Below are 15,937 nucleotides of genomic sequence, written 5' to 3' on the forward strand. Positions count from 1 at the left end.
AAGGCACCAGAATACAAATGAATGGCATCTTCTCCAGTTTTGGACCCACCCACATTTTTTGCTTCTGACGCGTATGTTACAGCATGTTTAATCGTGTTTACAGTCAAACCAGCTCTCTGTGTTTATAAAGGGTGTGTGAAAATATTATTAACATGATGATTACGTGATACTAAAGCTGTTTAGTGTATTTCTGTCTGTGTGTAACCCTCACCAAGTCTTAACTAATGAATATTATATGCGCTGACGTTGCTTGGTCACATGCCTGCATGTCTAGATCGGCATCCTCATTAATATTCATACAGCTGCGTTCGTTGATTCGACAGCTGAGCCACACTCACTCAGGAACGTCTCCCTGCGTAATGAATATTCATTAGACACGCGCCGCACAGCTATAAATGAAACGGTTGCATTGAGATCGTGTGATAAACTCACCTGAAGGAAAGATGGAGTCCAGTCAGCTCTCAGGTAATTTTAAAATGATAAAACTAAAGAACTGTAGTGGCACGAGTGTTCGTTTCTTATGCTAATTCAATAATAGGCTACACAAAAGTGGAATTGTAATCCAATGTAAACCGTGGATTTAAACATTTTTATCGATTTACTTTATTATTTAAAATAATGATATCACTCAATGTGACTTAGCTTAATTAAAAAGTTTTTTTACATGCCGTGTTTACAGGAAGTTAAAAAATATCTAGCAGTTAATATGTGACACTCTAGGAAATTTAATTTAACAGAATTAAATATTTGTTGTTAATGTGCTTTCCATATAAATGAGCTTATATTAACTTTAATTTGTCATGCAGCGAGATCTTTTAAAATAAATTGGTAGAGTTGTCATTTATAACTCAGTACTTTTCCAATGAACACAGTTGCCAAATTATTTGTTTATTGTTTTAATGCAGCAACTATAACTCTTTTTCAGGTGAGCTGCCAGAAGGGGGCGTGGTTGTGTCTCAGTTGGTTCCAGTTCCAGGTGTAAAGGTACATAAACATAGACAGGTGCAGGGTGGACATCAAAGTTAATAAATATATACAGTAAATTAAAACCTCTACAATTTTAATTTCAAGACTTCTGTAAAATGTAATCTGGCGCTCCAAAGCAAACTAACATGATCAGGTCAGTCTGTGATATAAGCATTGTATTCTCTTCTCCAGGATGACCCATGGTCACATGACAGCTCTGCGTCTTCATCTGACAGTGAGGATGATGATAGAGACAAGAAGAAGAAGAAAAAGAAGTTAAAAAAGAAAAAAAGCAAGGTGGCATAATGCTTTCTGTAAAATTACATGAAAGATTAGTTTACTAATTCATCAATCATCAGTAAAATTGTTTTAGCCGTGCATAGTGAGCCTGGTATCACCTCTACATCCTTGCAACCATCATTCATGCTAACCTGTACAATAATTATTGCTTCTTCACACAGAAATCCAGCTCATCTTCTTCATCATCATCTTCCTCATCCTCAGATACCGACAGCAGTGAGGTAAATGTTATTTTCTACTTTTACGTTCAATGATATGTTTGCTTATACACTGAAGCATAATGAGATAGTACAAGTGTGGTTTCTCAAGTTATTTCATAAGGCTTTAGTACAGTACTTAATAAACATATCAGATCATGTTTTAATCACTAACATAACTGTAGTTATATGTACTCAGGGCAAATAATCTAAGCAAACTAGCCTTAGGGTTATTGATATATTTTAAATCTTATATATGTATATATAAATATTTATTCATTCTTCTGTTTTGGAAACATCTTCTGTTTGTTAGTGTCGATGTTTTAATCCATGCTGTTAGACATTACCCAGAATGCACCTGTGTTATAATGCTGACATTAAGAATGACAAATAATCAAACACATTACCTGCGGTTTTACGAGAACTTCTGCTTTGCTTTGAGGATTTAACAGCACATATTGACCCCAAAGCAAAAACACATTTGTAAGCAGCTGCTACACCTGCTTTTCTCACCAAACCTGTATGACTTTCTTTTTCCTAAGAAATATTCATGTCATTCTTCACTGAAATAAAAAACAGCATCAGTGTTTGGTAAAACCTCTGTTATGGGTTATGTTGAGTCAAATGGGTTTGACTACTAAACTTTAAAATGAAGGACGTTTTGAGGAAGTTAATGTGACTGTGAGTCACGCCGTGTGGCACACAAACACCTCAGTACAAAGTTGTTGCGTGTCTTATGTCTGATTTTGAATTATGAAACATGTACAGCGGCAAGAAAAAGTATGTGAACCCCTAGAAATTAGCTGGTTTTCTGCGGTGATTTGCCATGAAATGTGATCTGATCCTAGATGTGATCTAGATCAGTGGTTCCCAAACTTTTTCAGCGTGCGGCCCCCCTTGTGTATGGTGCACTTCTTCGCGGCCCCCCAAAGAAAATTTGTGACAAAAACTGTTCTAAACTCCACATTTTACTAAAACACATATTAAATTATACAAAAAAGTAGTGCTTTTGGTTAGTAGCTTTATTTTGTTATGTTTAATTACACAGAATTCATGATAAATTAATGTATCTATAAAGCACTTTGAATGACCTTTGTGTATGAAATGTGCTATACAAATAAACTTGCCTTGCCTTGCCTATTTTATAAAATGTCATAAAACTGGGGCCCCCCTGGCACCATCTCGCAGCCCCCCTGGGGGCCCCGCCCCCCAGTTTGAAAACCCCTGATCTAGATCACAATAGTAGACAAATACAATGTGCATAAGCTGACAACACACAAGTATTTCTAGTTTCTTCTGTCATTTTTGAAAACACCCAGCAGCTTGTTGAACCTCCTTAAGAAGCAATTACTTCAAGCAAGCACTTTAAGTAGTTATGAATCAGACCTGCACATTGTTCAGAAGGAATTTTTCCCCATTCCCCTTTACAAAACCGGTTCATCAAACAAATTTGTCGGATTTCTGGTGTGAACCGCTCCCTTTAGGTCATTGCACAGGTTAAGGTGTGGGCTTGACTAGGTCACTCCAAATGACGCATTTTGTTTTTCTTAAAGGAATAGTCTACTCATTTTCAATATTAAAATATGTTATTACCTTAACTAAGAATTGTTGATACATCCCTCTATCATCTGTGTGCGTGCACGTAAGCGCTGGAGCGCGCTGCGACGCTTCGATAGCATTTAGCTTAGCCCCATTCATTCAATGGTACCATTTAGAGATAAAGTTAGAAGTGACCAAACACATCAACTTTTTTTCTTATTTAAGACGATTAGTTATACGAGCAAGTTTGGTGGTACAAAATAAAACGTAGCGCTTTTCTAAGCGGATTTAAAAGAGGAACTATATTTTATGGCGTAATAGCACTTTTGGGAGTACTTCGACTCGGCGCAGTAACACCCTCCCTCTCCCATTATGAGAGTGAGAAGGGGAGCGGACTTTTCAGGCGAGTCGAAGTACTCCCAAAAGTGCTATTACGCCATAAAGTATAGTTCCTCTTTTAAATTCGGTTCTATTTTTGGTTATTATATTTATCGGTTCTTCCTAACACCAAAATAGCTGGTAGAAATCTGAAAAAAGACAAACCAAAACTCAGGTCTTGAGGTTAAGCCAGTTTGTGGTGGATTTACTTCGATGCTTAAAGCGCACCTATCCCACACGATTTTACATTTCCTTTGGTGTCTAAGTGTGTATTAGTTCATGTTAACGATATGCAAAAGGTACAAACCCCAAAGTAAACGATGACGTGAGTTTAAATCTCTTTTCTTGGACTACAACAAACACACAGATTGTAGGCAACAGTTTTCTTTCTTGGCAGGATGACTTTGAGAAAATTATCATAATTCCTTTTCCCTGTAAGTTAACTCCTGTTAGCATTGCATTGTGAGCGAATCTTTCAAACATGGAGCGTTGCCAGCTGACGTCAGAGGTATTCAGAGCAATCACATCATACAGATTAGCTGGCCAATCAGGGACACAGCGCTTTTCAAATTCGTACGTTTCAGGAAGGGAGTGAGATCTGGAGCTACAAAAATGTACTGTATGTGGATAATAATGTGTTTTTAACCACGAGAACACATTGTATTATATCAAATACACAAAATAACATTGTTTTTTATCAATGATATAAGTGCACTTTAAGGTCATTGTCATGCATGCATCAACCAACTTCTACTGATCTGGTGGACAGACACCCTGACATTATCCTGTAGGATATTTTGTTAAACTTGTCAAAAAAGACCCAAGAAACTTGAATTATTTGTGTGTTGTAAGCTTATACACATTATGTTTGTCCATTGTTGTGACCTAGATGAGGATCAGATCACATTTATGGCAAATCACTATAGAAAACCAGCTCATTCCTGTTCTTGCCACTGTATTTATCACATAACAACAACGTCTGATTCATGACATAACTGTGTCATGCAAAACACCAGCAGCTTATAACGCACATGCTTTTCTACAGTATGAACAGAAGAAAAAGAAAAAGAAGAAGAAAGCTGAGAACGTGACGAAAGAGTGTGTGAATCTCGTAGAGACAGGTACGACAGATTTAGTACATGTGTGTACATACTTGTGAGTTTGTGACCTGAATAAGAACAACATTCATTGAATTATTTCAGTTCATTTTAACTTCCTTCTGTTGGTGACTCAACGCCTGGAATCCGTTACCCATCATGCATTGGGCTCTTTGTACTCAGTGTGTCTCACATGTTCAGAATGAAACACTAGCTGTGTGCCAAATGACGTACACTTTGTTAATGAGGAAATAAAGGTAGCTGTCACTGGGCCAGTTCCCTTTTAAAAAACGAATTTAGTGGGTACTAAATTAATACACTAAATAGTATATGAAGAGGCCAGATGCAAAACCTTCTTAAGGGAGTGTTCCATTTTCTTAAAAGAAAAATCCAGATAATTTACTCACCACCCATGTCATCCAAAATGTTGATGTCTTTCTTTGTTCAGTCGAGGAGAGGTTGTGTTTTTTGAGGAGAACATTGCAGGATTTTTCTCATTTTGATGGACTTTGATAGAAACTCAACACTTAACAGTTTTTTTCAACAGAGTTTCGGGGGGCTATGGGCGATCCCGGGCGAGGCGTGGGGGTCTTGTCTGGCGAAACGATTGTCATTTTTGACAATAAAAATGACAAATATACTTTAAAGCACAACTTCTCGTCGTAATCCGGTCGTGATGTGCTAGCGTGACCCCACGCAATACGTCATCACGTCAAGAGGTCACAGAAGACGAACGCGAAACTCCGCCCCAGTGTTTACAAGTGTTGAGAAAGAGGACCGTTCCGACGTTGTTGTATGTCAACTGATACTAATTAATGTCTTTGTGTCAGTTTATTGTTTACAATGGTCCACAAATGGGCGTTTTATATATGTAACACGTGACCTCCCTACGTCACTACGCATTTACGTTAGGTCGCGCTGGACCGGACCTAGACGAAAAGTTGTGGTTTAAAAGAGCATATTTTTTGTTTTTCTTGTCAAAAATGACAATCGCTTCGCTAGACAAGACCCTTATGCCACGTTTGGGATTGTTTATAGTCCTTTGAAAAAAAAATGTTACGTGTTGAGTTAAGTGTTAATTGTTGGTGTCTATTAAAGTCCATTAAAATGAGAAAAATCCTGCAATGTTTTCCTCAAAAAACATAATTTCTTCTCGACTGAACAAAGAAAGACATCAACATTTTGGATGACATGGTGGTGAGTAAATTATCTGGATTTTTCTTTTAAGAAAATTGAATATTCCTTTAAGTGCATGTTTTTTGTTATTTTTTAAGCATTTTTTATCAGGCTATTATGTTTAGTTTCCATAATTTTACTTTAATGGCAATGAAAATGTTATTAATCAGTCATTGAAATGCCTTATTTTCATTAAAAATGATTTTTTGACAATTGCAAAAGATGCAACTAGAAAGAGGCAAAGTGTAAAAATGAAGAAACTGAAGCACACATTAGATGGCGCTGTGGTCCACGTTACTGTCACATTCGGGTTGTATTCGGGTCCAAGTACTCACAAGGGACACAAGTTTGAATGTAATCCACGGTCGTTTTGCACTTGGTCGTTCATGTAATTAATCTGTTGTGCACTTGGAGGATAATTGCACAAAGTTGACGTGGCATTTAGTGGATTCTGACAACAAAGCGGTATTTCTGAATGGAATTTGAAGTGGAGGTATTTAATGAACATTAAATACCTCCTATATATATATATATATATATATATATATATACATACATACATACATACATACATACATACATACATACATACATACATACATACATACATACATACATACATACATACATTTTAGAAGAGTAGTTTTATCCCTAATCGAACACTTATTTTTCCTAACCAGAAGTATATAACCAGAAGCTTCCCAGATGACTTTTAATATCAGTGTTATTTGTTTTACCCAACATAAACTTAGTCTTCATCAGTCTGAAGTGTATTCGTCTCCAATAGGGGTGTGCCATATAATGCCGTACATTATAACACAGACATTTCAGTGCATGAATGCCTTGTCTCAAAAGGCACCCATGGTCTTCCTGTAAGTCTGCACTTTCGGGATATAATGCTGCTGGGGCTGTCAGGAAGAAAATTGCACGTCAAGGAATCACAATCATATTGACCGAAAAGGCAGTGACCGTATGCCCCCTTTAAAAACTTAAAATGACGCTTACGGACACACGTACACATCAGCCATTGTAAGTCCAAGAGATCACAAGTCCACATCAAGAGCGGCATTTGGGAAAGTGACCAGCGTTACGCAATTCATTGATTGGGTTGATTGAGTTTTAATGTTTCCAATGTGATCACACTACTTTTGTACTATTTATACTACAAAATGGCATAATGGAATAGTGCATACGAGTGCAATTTGAGATGTACACACTGTTTTACTGCATAATGTATTTGTGCAGTGCTAAACATCTAAAGCATTTCACTTGTGGTTAATAATGGTATTGATTTACCAGTTCATCTATCACTGTTGAAATATAAAGTATTTTTTGCATGCCAGACGTTTCATGCATAACATTTACATACTTCGCTCAGATGCTTTCTGTATTGTTGTAATACTAATGTATGTGTAGTATGTTAGTACTGTATTCATTACTGGTATTTTGATGAAGTGATGTTTGTTCTTCATCAGGTTTAGAGGGAGATGCTGATTTAATTCCTGCAGGAGAACCCAAAGAGGAGAAGAAGAAGAAATTAAAGACAGATAAAGTAATTTTCAATTTCTCATGTTGACAGATCAATAAAGAGCGTTTGCGTGATATCCCTTAAATATTCCTTAATATTTAGCAGATATTCTTCGTCTTAAGATATGGTAGTTGTCAGATGTTTGTTTGTAAATACATTAGGAAGATAATGCAGCACTTATAACACAAAATACAGAACACAGTCAGTTATTCTCCACAGGACAGATAGACATGAAGATACTGTATACTGTGAATACATAATGTACCCAAATTTGGGCTTGAATAATTTGCTTTAATAGGTAAATGAACCTGCTTTATCCTCACAGGATTCAGGAGCGTCTCTATCAGACAATGAAGATGACCAGAAGATGAAAGAAAAGAAAAAGAAAAAAGATAAGAAAAAGAAAGATAAAAAGAAAAAGAAGAAGAAAGAAAAGAAGAAGAAGAAGAAGAAGGTATGGAACCACAGAAGAATAAAAGAGTATATTTATCTCCTCTGATTGTAAAGCGTCTCAATATTTGTGTGTATTTCAGGAGTCCAGCTCATCTTCCTCTTCTGATAGCTCATCTTCATCCTCTGACAGTGATGATGATGATAAAAAGAAGAAGAAGAAGAAGAAAAAGAAGAAGACCAAGAAGAAGAAGAAGAAGGTTCATGTAGAGAAAGTATTTGTTGTATGTTGCTGCTGATTCATGAAAGCTGAACATCCTCATCTGTTTGTTTATCTGTCAGGATTCCAGCAGCAGTTCATCCGACAGCTCGAGTGAAGATGAGAAAAAGAAGAAGAAGAAAAAGAAGAAAGACAAGAAGAAGAAAAAGAAGAAGGACAAGAAGAAGAAAAAGGACAAAAAGGTGAAGTGTAGTTATTTATATCTCATTAAGATTTGGTTAGATGGACTGTTCGAATTGAGGGGGGGGCCCCTATAAGCTTTGACGGACACCCTATAAAGCACAAAAATATAAATTGGGGGTCCCCTGATTTTTATTAAAATTAAAATACTACATGACTTTAAAATTCTTGTGCTGCCCTGGCACAAAGCGATAGTGTCCATTATTTGTCCAAAATATTTCTGTCTAAAATAAAATTAAACTCTCAAGTGCACCTCACGCTGTGTTCTGGAGGAATAGGCTTTGTGCCCAGCTGCACTGCTTCCTGGGCTTCGGCCGGCTCCTTGTTTCCTGTCTGCCATTGTTGGACAAACTGATTAATTCAGGTGTGCCTGACCTCAGTAGTCACAACAACAATAATCAGATACACATGGATTGGTCAGTTTGTCCGGTGCTGGCGGACAGGAAGCGGGGAGCTGGCTGAAGTTCAGGAAGTAGTGCAGTGGGCATATGGATTATTTTCACCTCGTTTACAGTAAGAATCTTTAGGGTTAGGGGCTTCACACCAGTCCACCAAATCAGAAGAGACACAAAATATTTTATTGGGAAAGCAGAAGAAATCATGCATAAATTATAATCTCTTTAATACTAATCGCTGAAATATGCATCATTCAGAAATAAATAGCTATTTATAGAAAGTTTATCATTTGCATGTGTTTCTAAACCTTGCAAACATTTACATGCGAGCGTTTTTTTAAACAATTTGAGTGCAAGATGTTGAGCTGTGCACATAGATGCATATACATACTTAAATTAACACACACACTCATAAACGTACGTTTCAAAAACCACGCAAACACAAAATTATCCCGAATTTTTGGCCTTGGCTCATGGACCACCTATAAGCTTTGACATAATTCGCACACTGGTTAGATGCATGAAAAAGCTTTGTTTGTTACTTAAAGTGAATATGAAATGACATTCATCTCCAAAGTGAAACAATTTTTTTATAAAAAATATAATCCAGGACAGGAGTAATGAGTTGTTGCCCTGTCCATGAATATAATCAAAGTAAATAAGCATGGAATAGGCCAAAGTTTTCCAGTAATATTCCTACAGAAACGAGTGAATGAAAAAAATGTGATTTTTCTCTTTATAGAGAGTTATTATATCTGGATGTGTTGTACAGTAATGACTGAGCTGAAGTCTTTATAACATTCACTGTGTGTGTGACTCACATCTCTTGATGGCTCGGCTCTGCTTTAGTGCCAAAGTGTTAAAATCAAATTCACAAGTCTTTCTAACACATCGCTGTTTTACACAGGACTCGGAGGGCAGTGATGGAGATAAAGATGAAAAGGTAAGAACATTAGTGCTTTGACACAACTTTACAGTTTCAATCCCAGCATGCAACAGCAGACAGAAAACATCTGAAAACTCTCAGACGAGATGTTATTGCTGAGGAGTTACTCCTCTATAGCTCATGGATTTAATAAAAAGCCACTGAATGATGCGCTGTAGCTTTTAAGAAATAAAATCGTATCGAATTCGAGTCAGAATATAAGACTTGATTTGATTGATTTACTTTCTGTCTGTTACAGAAACATGAAGAAACTGGGAAACTATCAGGGGACGGTTTGGAAACTTTTTCATCCTCATCTGGTGAGCCCAGTTTTTATCTCATATTTAAGTCTCTTTATTTTAATAATGGATAATCATGATCATTAAAAATCTACTTCCTGTCTTTTCAAGCACTTCCTGTTGAGTCTGCGAGCGGTCACGTGTTTGATGAGAATACAGAGGACGTCAAAGACAAACAGAAAGACAAAAAGAAGAAACTGAAGGAAAAGAAGAAAGATAAGGTGTGTTGTATTTACTTTATTTATTGAGAATATTTCACGTATTCTACTTGATTGTGAATGTTGTTATTCACGTACATTTGTGGACATGTAGGATTCATCATCAGACAGCTCCTCTTCTGACAGCGAGGATGACAAGAAGAAAAAGAAGAAGAAGAAGAAAGTGAAGGTAAGAATTATTTACTTATTTATTGTATTTATTTACATATTCATAGGATTTCAAACCTGTATTCTTGTTTTTGACAGGATTCATCTTCATCATCAGACAGCTCATCTTCCTCTTCTGATAGCGAAGATGACAAGAAGAAGAAGAAGAAAAAGAAGAAGAAAAAGAAAACAAAGAAGAAGAAAGTAAATAATAAATATAGCTGCAATCAGCGATTACCGGGGTTCAAGCGATTTGGACCACAAGACCTTTAAGGACATGCCCCTGTAGATATTCTGCATTGTACAAAACACATGATGAAAAATAAGCTACCAGACAAACATGTTTTCAAAGTTATCAGCAAAAAACCTGCTCTCATTCAGTGAAATGTCTTACTCTCTTCTCACGGAGCATTGACAAATAGAACACTGAATGAAATGTGAGTGGTGCTTGCCGTGGCAAAACTCAGGTGACAAAATTTTAGAGTAGTCTTAATGAGTCAAAAGAGCCCAACCCCATATCTCTACGATGTTCTGATACAGATATAGCTCTTGCAAAATGGTTGCTAGGGTATTCTCATTGGTTGTTAGGGAGTGAATTGCAATCCACCAATGATTATACTCAAAGCCATAAAGGAATAATGCAGGATGACTTATGATTTTAGATGTAAGGTTGCAGTATTTTTAAGTGAAAATAACAAAAAACCACTAGGTGGTGCTATGACAAACTCGTGCATGCAACCTGAGGTCATTACTGTTACATGTCGCTAGTATCATGGCTATACACTTTAGTTGAGTGAAAAACAGTTGTATGACCATTGGGCTTACTCAATGTCAAAGGTTTTGTTCAATTATGAGGCCAACTAGTCGTGCAGGCATACAATTTTTTTTATTGCCTCAGACTCTGCTCAGACATCAGCGTATCAAATCTGGTGAAAAAATGTCATGTCATTGCGGAGTTATAACCATTTATGTGTAAAAACACATGTTTTTTTTATTTTTTTGCAATTTTCCACCATTTCTGATGGAAATTTAACATAAAGGCAATAACGTTTTTTGTTCAGAAGGTAATGTAATGTTCTTCCTATGGTAGTTTCGAGTCGATCGGAATAACCCCACGGAGTTATTCGTGCGTGTTTTTAAGTGCTATTTTCCTGTGCAGAGCCAACCGTAAGGCGAAACCTGGCGTGTTTGGTATCGTTGGACTCGGCAACAATTCAGGACTCCAAGGAAAAAAATTGCATTAAAATACTTCAAACTCAGCCTAAGTTATAAGCATTTAAATGATTTGTCTGACCACTAGGTGGCGCTGTGACAAAACGATGCATGCGACCTCAGGCCATGACTCTTATCGCAAGTACCAAGTGTCATGTTGATAATTCATTCCTGTCCCCAATTATAGCCAATAAAATCCTAGTGGCTGCGCACACTTCAGACTTTGGGGCGTGGCATGTTGACCGTGAGCCGACTTTTTTTAATAATTATTGATATTCGAACTCCAAGGAACATTTTAGCACTGGAATGATTCCGATCGGGTGAAAAACCTAGGACTAGTTTTTTTAGTTTTTGTTTTTTTGACAAAATCGAAAGTAGCGGAAAATGTTTCATGACAGAAATGAAATAGGAGATATACATTTTGTTCGTCTTGATGCAAGGAATTCAGGGATATAAGGCAATTGACATTTGGACAAGAACTGTGAAAGTTAGAAGCATCAACGCGTTTGCCATTGCTATAGTGCCCCCCATAGGCCGATTGGGGTGACACTCTGTCAACTTCGTGCACTAATGAGACCTTGTATTTTAATAAGATGGCAGCCGATGACTTCTTTTTTTGAGGGCACGCAGTGTGAGGCTCGTTACAACATGTATTTAGCCCGTCATGTGTGTGACTCGTCATGTCAAAATATGTGTTTGGCGCGCCAAGTAACCTTATGTGCAAAACGTGTGATGTCAAAATACGAGCCTGCTGTAGACGTTTCGAGGGTGTTTATGATAAAAGAGAAGCCAGATACTCGCTTAAAAGCGGGGTGCATGATTTTTGAAAATCACTTTGGAAAACGTTGGACCGGGTACCAAAACACACTTGTAGCCAATCAGCAGTAAGGGGCGTGTCTACTAACCAACATTGTTGTCTGGGTTGCGTATATGGGGGGCGGGTCTATCATAAGATGGTCCAGAGTCCATTGGCTTTCAGAGATCATGCACCCCGCCTTTAATCTCATGTGTAATCAGAGTGTAGTGTTAAGTGTTGTGAGTATTTTGTCATGACGAATGATGCACATGGTTCACATGACGCAACAAACACATATTTTGAATTCGTGCCACTCACAAGAGAAGTCACCGGCCTCCGCTGATTTTAAATACTTGGACTGAAATCTTTTCTTGTTCCAGCATTCATCGTCATCATCAGACACATCATCTTCATCCTCTGACAGTGAGGAGGACAAGAAGAAAAAGAAGAAGAAGAAAAAGAAGAAGAAAAAGAAAGTAAAGGTAAGAATGATTTACTTATTCATTTATTGAATTTATTTACGTTACCTGAGATTTCACACATGTATATTCTTATTCCTGCCAGGATTCATCTTCATCATCAGACAGCGACTCTTCGTCTTCTGACAGCGAGAAGGACAAGAAAAAGAAGAAGAAAAAGAAGAAGAAGAAAAAGAAGAAGAAGGCAGCAAAAGTAATTATGCCATTCATTAATTATCCTCTGCAGGGTCATGGCCAAAAGTAATTGTTGTTATTTGTTTACAGTACAGTAAGTACATAATTAAAGAGAAGTGTGTCATATGTCATTAATAATGAGACGCAGACTGAGATTTACTGGTGTTTATGAAACAGATTTGTGCTTTTACTGAGATCTTACTGAGTTGCTGTATGTTTGATTTTGAGTCAGAAACATTGATGTGTTCCTGAAATAAGCCTGTCCCAAAGGAGACAAGCAGAATTATGCCAAGTAAGATACCCTGGGTTGCCAAAATCGTTATCATTGGCATGACCTCTTGACTTTTCACCTCAGGATTCTAGCTCATCTTCATCATCCGACAGCAGCTCATCCTCAGACAGTGATAAAGATAAGAAGAAGAAGAAGAAGAAAAAGAAGGTGAATTACTATAAAAATCCTTTTATTTGTGCAATATTTTTTTCTTGTTCTGTCAATCATAAATGTTTGTTTGTGCATCAGGACTCCAGCTCATCTGACAATGACAAAGACAAGAAGAAAAAGGATAAAAAGAAAGACAAGAAGAAGAAGAAGGTGATGATCAGTATTAACCCCAATGGTTTAGGGATAAGACAGCAATGTCTAATATTTCACAGTAAAATATCTATGTACCTTCATTCTCTAAATAATAATAATAATACAGTTTTAATTAAATCTTCCTGCTTTTGTTTATATTCAGGACTCTAAACCATCAGCTTCAGATAATGATGATGTCAAACAGGTACAAACCAATCTAAGCTTATACTTTACACCTTACCTGTATATCTCAATATTGAGCTTTTTAAAAATTGCTTTCCTGATTTCCCTCATTAATAGATGGCTGTATATTTATCTTGTTCGTTCATTTATTTCACTTTAGAAGAAATCAAATGAAGAAGAGAAATCTGCATTGGGGACTGATGGAGGTCAGTCGCTCTCAGTGGATGGAGGAAGATTTGGTGGTGGCTCTCTCAGTACAACAGATAACAGTCAAGGATCTCCGGTTGTGTCCTCTGAAGTTCAGCGGGAGAACAGCAGCGCCTCCTCCAGGCATCTTACACCCATGGAAAGCCTGATGGGTCATCCACAGAGAATCACACTGGAGACGGAGCGAGTGCCTGTTGTTGTCACCTCCAGATACACTTCACACAGATCTAATGACATACTTAGAGGTCCTAAACCTTACAGATCTTAGAGATACATACCAAAATAACATAGTATTGCACCAGAGGTCAAAGGTTTGGACACACCTGTTCATTCCTTAAGAAAGATCATATTAACATAACAAATGATGTTTCGTGAGCTTGCAAAAAGCAGCATTAAAACAGAAAGACAGATGCAGCATTTGTTTTTATTAGATTATTTTCATAACTATCATTTATTAATGTGTTTTATTAGATTTCGGGATGCAGCACATATGAAATAAAAACTTGTCTGTTCTGTTTGCTAGAATTGCAGATTAAAACATTATGACAAAACCAATCCAGCATTATGTCTTTGTATTTTAGTGGTTTCTTAAATTAAATGTTTTCTGAATATATAAAGTGTAAACTATATACAGTTACTATAAATGACTAATGGAGTTTATGAATGGTATTTGCTACAAAGCACTAATTACAATCATAAGAGTTTTCTGAAACAGAAATGATAAATATTTAGCATTATATTTTTACACTACACTGTAAAAAAAAATCTAGAAATTTACATTATTACAGTAAAATTACAGTATAACTGGGTATTACGGCAACTAGTTGCCAGTAACTTACTGTAGATTTTACATTTGTTATTTACTGGCAACAGTATGTTTAAAGTTAAATGATGAAACATTTTCAGTCTTTATTTTCTACAGTAAGTTATTAGCAACCAGCTGCATAATTACAGCAATTTTTACAGTGTACAGTACAGTATGTAATTCACTGTAAAAAAATCTGTAGAAATTACAGTGGTATTGCAGCTGGGTTGCCGGTAAATTACCGTAGATTCAAATTTAAGTTATTCTCTGGCAAGAGTTTGTTCAAAGTTGAATAAATTTTAAATATTATCTTTACAGAATAAAACTATACAATAACAGCCTCATGCAAAGCATTCTGGGAACCAGAAATCATCATCAAACCTTTTCTGTTTTTTGCTTCAGATTTTGTTTCCCAGAATGTTTTGCTTGATGCGTTTTTTCTAGTTTTATTCTGTAAAGACAAATACTTGTAAATGTTTAATGTTCATTTAACTTTGAACAAAATGTTGCCAGTAAATAACATAAATTTGAATCTGCGGTGAGTTACCGGCAACCCAGCTGCAAATTTCTATGGAATTTTTTTACAGTGTTGTATCGTTTTTACAGTAAATGTTTAAGACAAAACTCATTTCCGATGTTACATTATTGTCACTTAATATGAATTAGTTCAATCTTAATCTAATGTATTGTATCCAGTGTTCGAATTTAAGGGGGGGGCTGGGTGGTCCCAGACCTAATATAAGCATTGAGATATAAATAAGGGGGTCCCCTGGTTTTTATTTAAATGAAAATACAACATGAATTAAATTCTTAGCTGGGGGACCCCCATAATCTTTGACATTATTCGAACAATGATTGTATCTTCAGATAAATCACAGACTGTGTAAGGTCTGCTAGAAACTCTGTCACTGGTTAATCCTGTCAGATATCAAACAGTTTTCTGACTAAAAGAGTATTTGACACACCCAAGCTTTTTACGTGTAAAGATGTCATTATGATACCTGAACTGTGCTGATGGGGGAGTCATGAAATAAACTGGTTTTGTTAGTTAATCCAGTTTATGTCAAAGACCATTTTACGTGTGAAAGTAGTTTTATATTTTGTGAGTACAAACTTGTTCATCTGTGCACTTGTAGTGGAGCGATTTATGTTTGCAAGAGTAAATCATTTAAGTGATCATCATGTTGTAAGGTTTTATAAAGTACAGTACAGTACAGTGTAAATCTATGTCCTCCTTTCAGCCAATCACCTCGATGAGTGTCACAATACTTCATTATTATTCATGATCTATTCTATGCCTTTCCTTATTTAATTACCCAGGTGTATTCAGGTGTATCTGGGTGTGGATGTTTTTACACACAGATGGGTGGAGGAAGTCGGGTGTGGATTCAGTAAAAACACACGGTGCACACTGTTATATACTGTACTGTGGTAAAACAGATCAGATTGCATTGCGAAATTGTTCATAATGGACTTTGATCTGGGCGCAGGT

The 15,937-nt window shown here is 36.6% G+C and overlaps 1 protein-coding gene across 7 annotated transcripts; it reads left to right on the top strand.

The window, feature by feature from the left end:
• Window positions 1–366: 366 nt before the first annotated feature.
• On the top strand, window positions 367–14,195 carry LOC141349219 (uncharacterized). 7 transcript variants are annotated; one of them, XM_073863484.1, is made up of 20 exons: window positions 367–465; window positions 926–984; window positions 1,159–1,263; window positions 1,428–1,487; window positions 4,426–4,501; window positions 7,129–7,205; window positions 7,507–7,635; window positions 7,715–7,831; window positions 7,914–8,033; window positions 9,334–9,369; window positions 9,611–9,671; window positions 9,762–9,871; window positions 9,963–10,037; window positions 10,115–10,219; window positions 12,404–12,505; window positions 12,588–12,695; window positions 13,032–13,115; window positions 13,197–13,268; window positions 13,414–13,455; window positions 13,594–14,195. In XM_073863484.1, the coding sequence occupies exons 1-20, from the start codon at window positions 444–446 to the stop codon at window positions 13,906–13,908; spliced, it is 1,875 nt and encodes a 624-aa protein (XP_073719585.1). In that variant the 5' UTR covers window positions 367–443; the 3' UTR covers window positions 13,909–14,195. The 7 variants fall into 7 exon arrangements, with proteins under 7 accessions (XP_073719585.1, XP_073719588.1, XP_073719589.1 ...); XM_073863487.1 differs by having other exon boundaries at window positions 13,597–14,195; XM_073863488.1 differs by having other exon boundaries at window positions 12,404–12,499.
• The last annotated feature ends 1,742 nt before the right edge of the window (window positions 14,196–15,937 follow it).

The sequence above is a fragment of the Misgurnus anguillicaudatus genome, chromosome 24 (genome assembly GCF_027580225.2).
Source record: "Misgurnus anguillicaudatus chromosome 24, ASM2758022v2, whole genome shotgun sequence".
Lineage (NCBI taxonomy): Eukaryota > Metazoa > Chordata > Actinopteri > Cypriniformes > Cobitidae > Misgurnus > Misgurnus anguillicaudatus.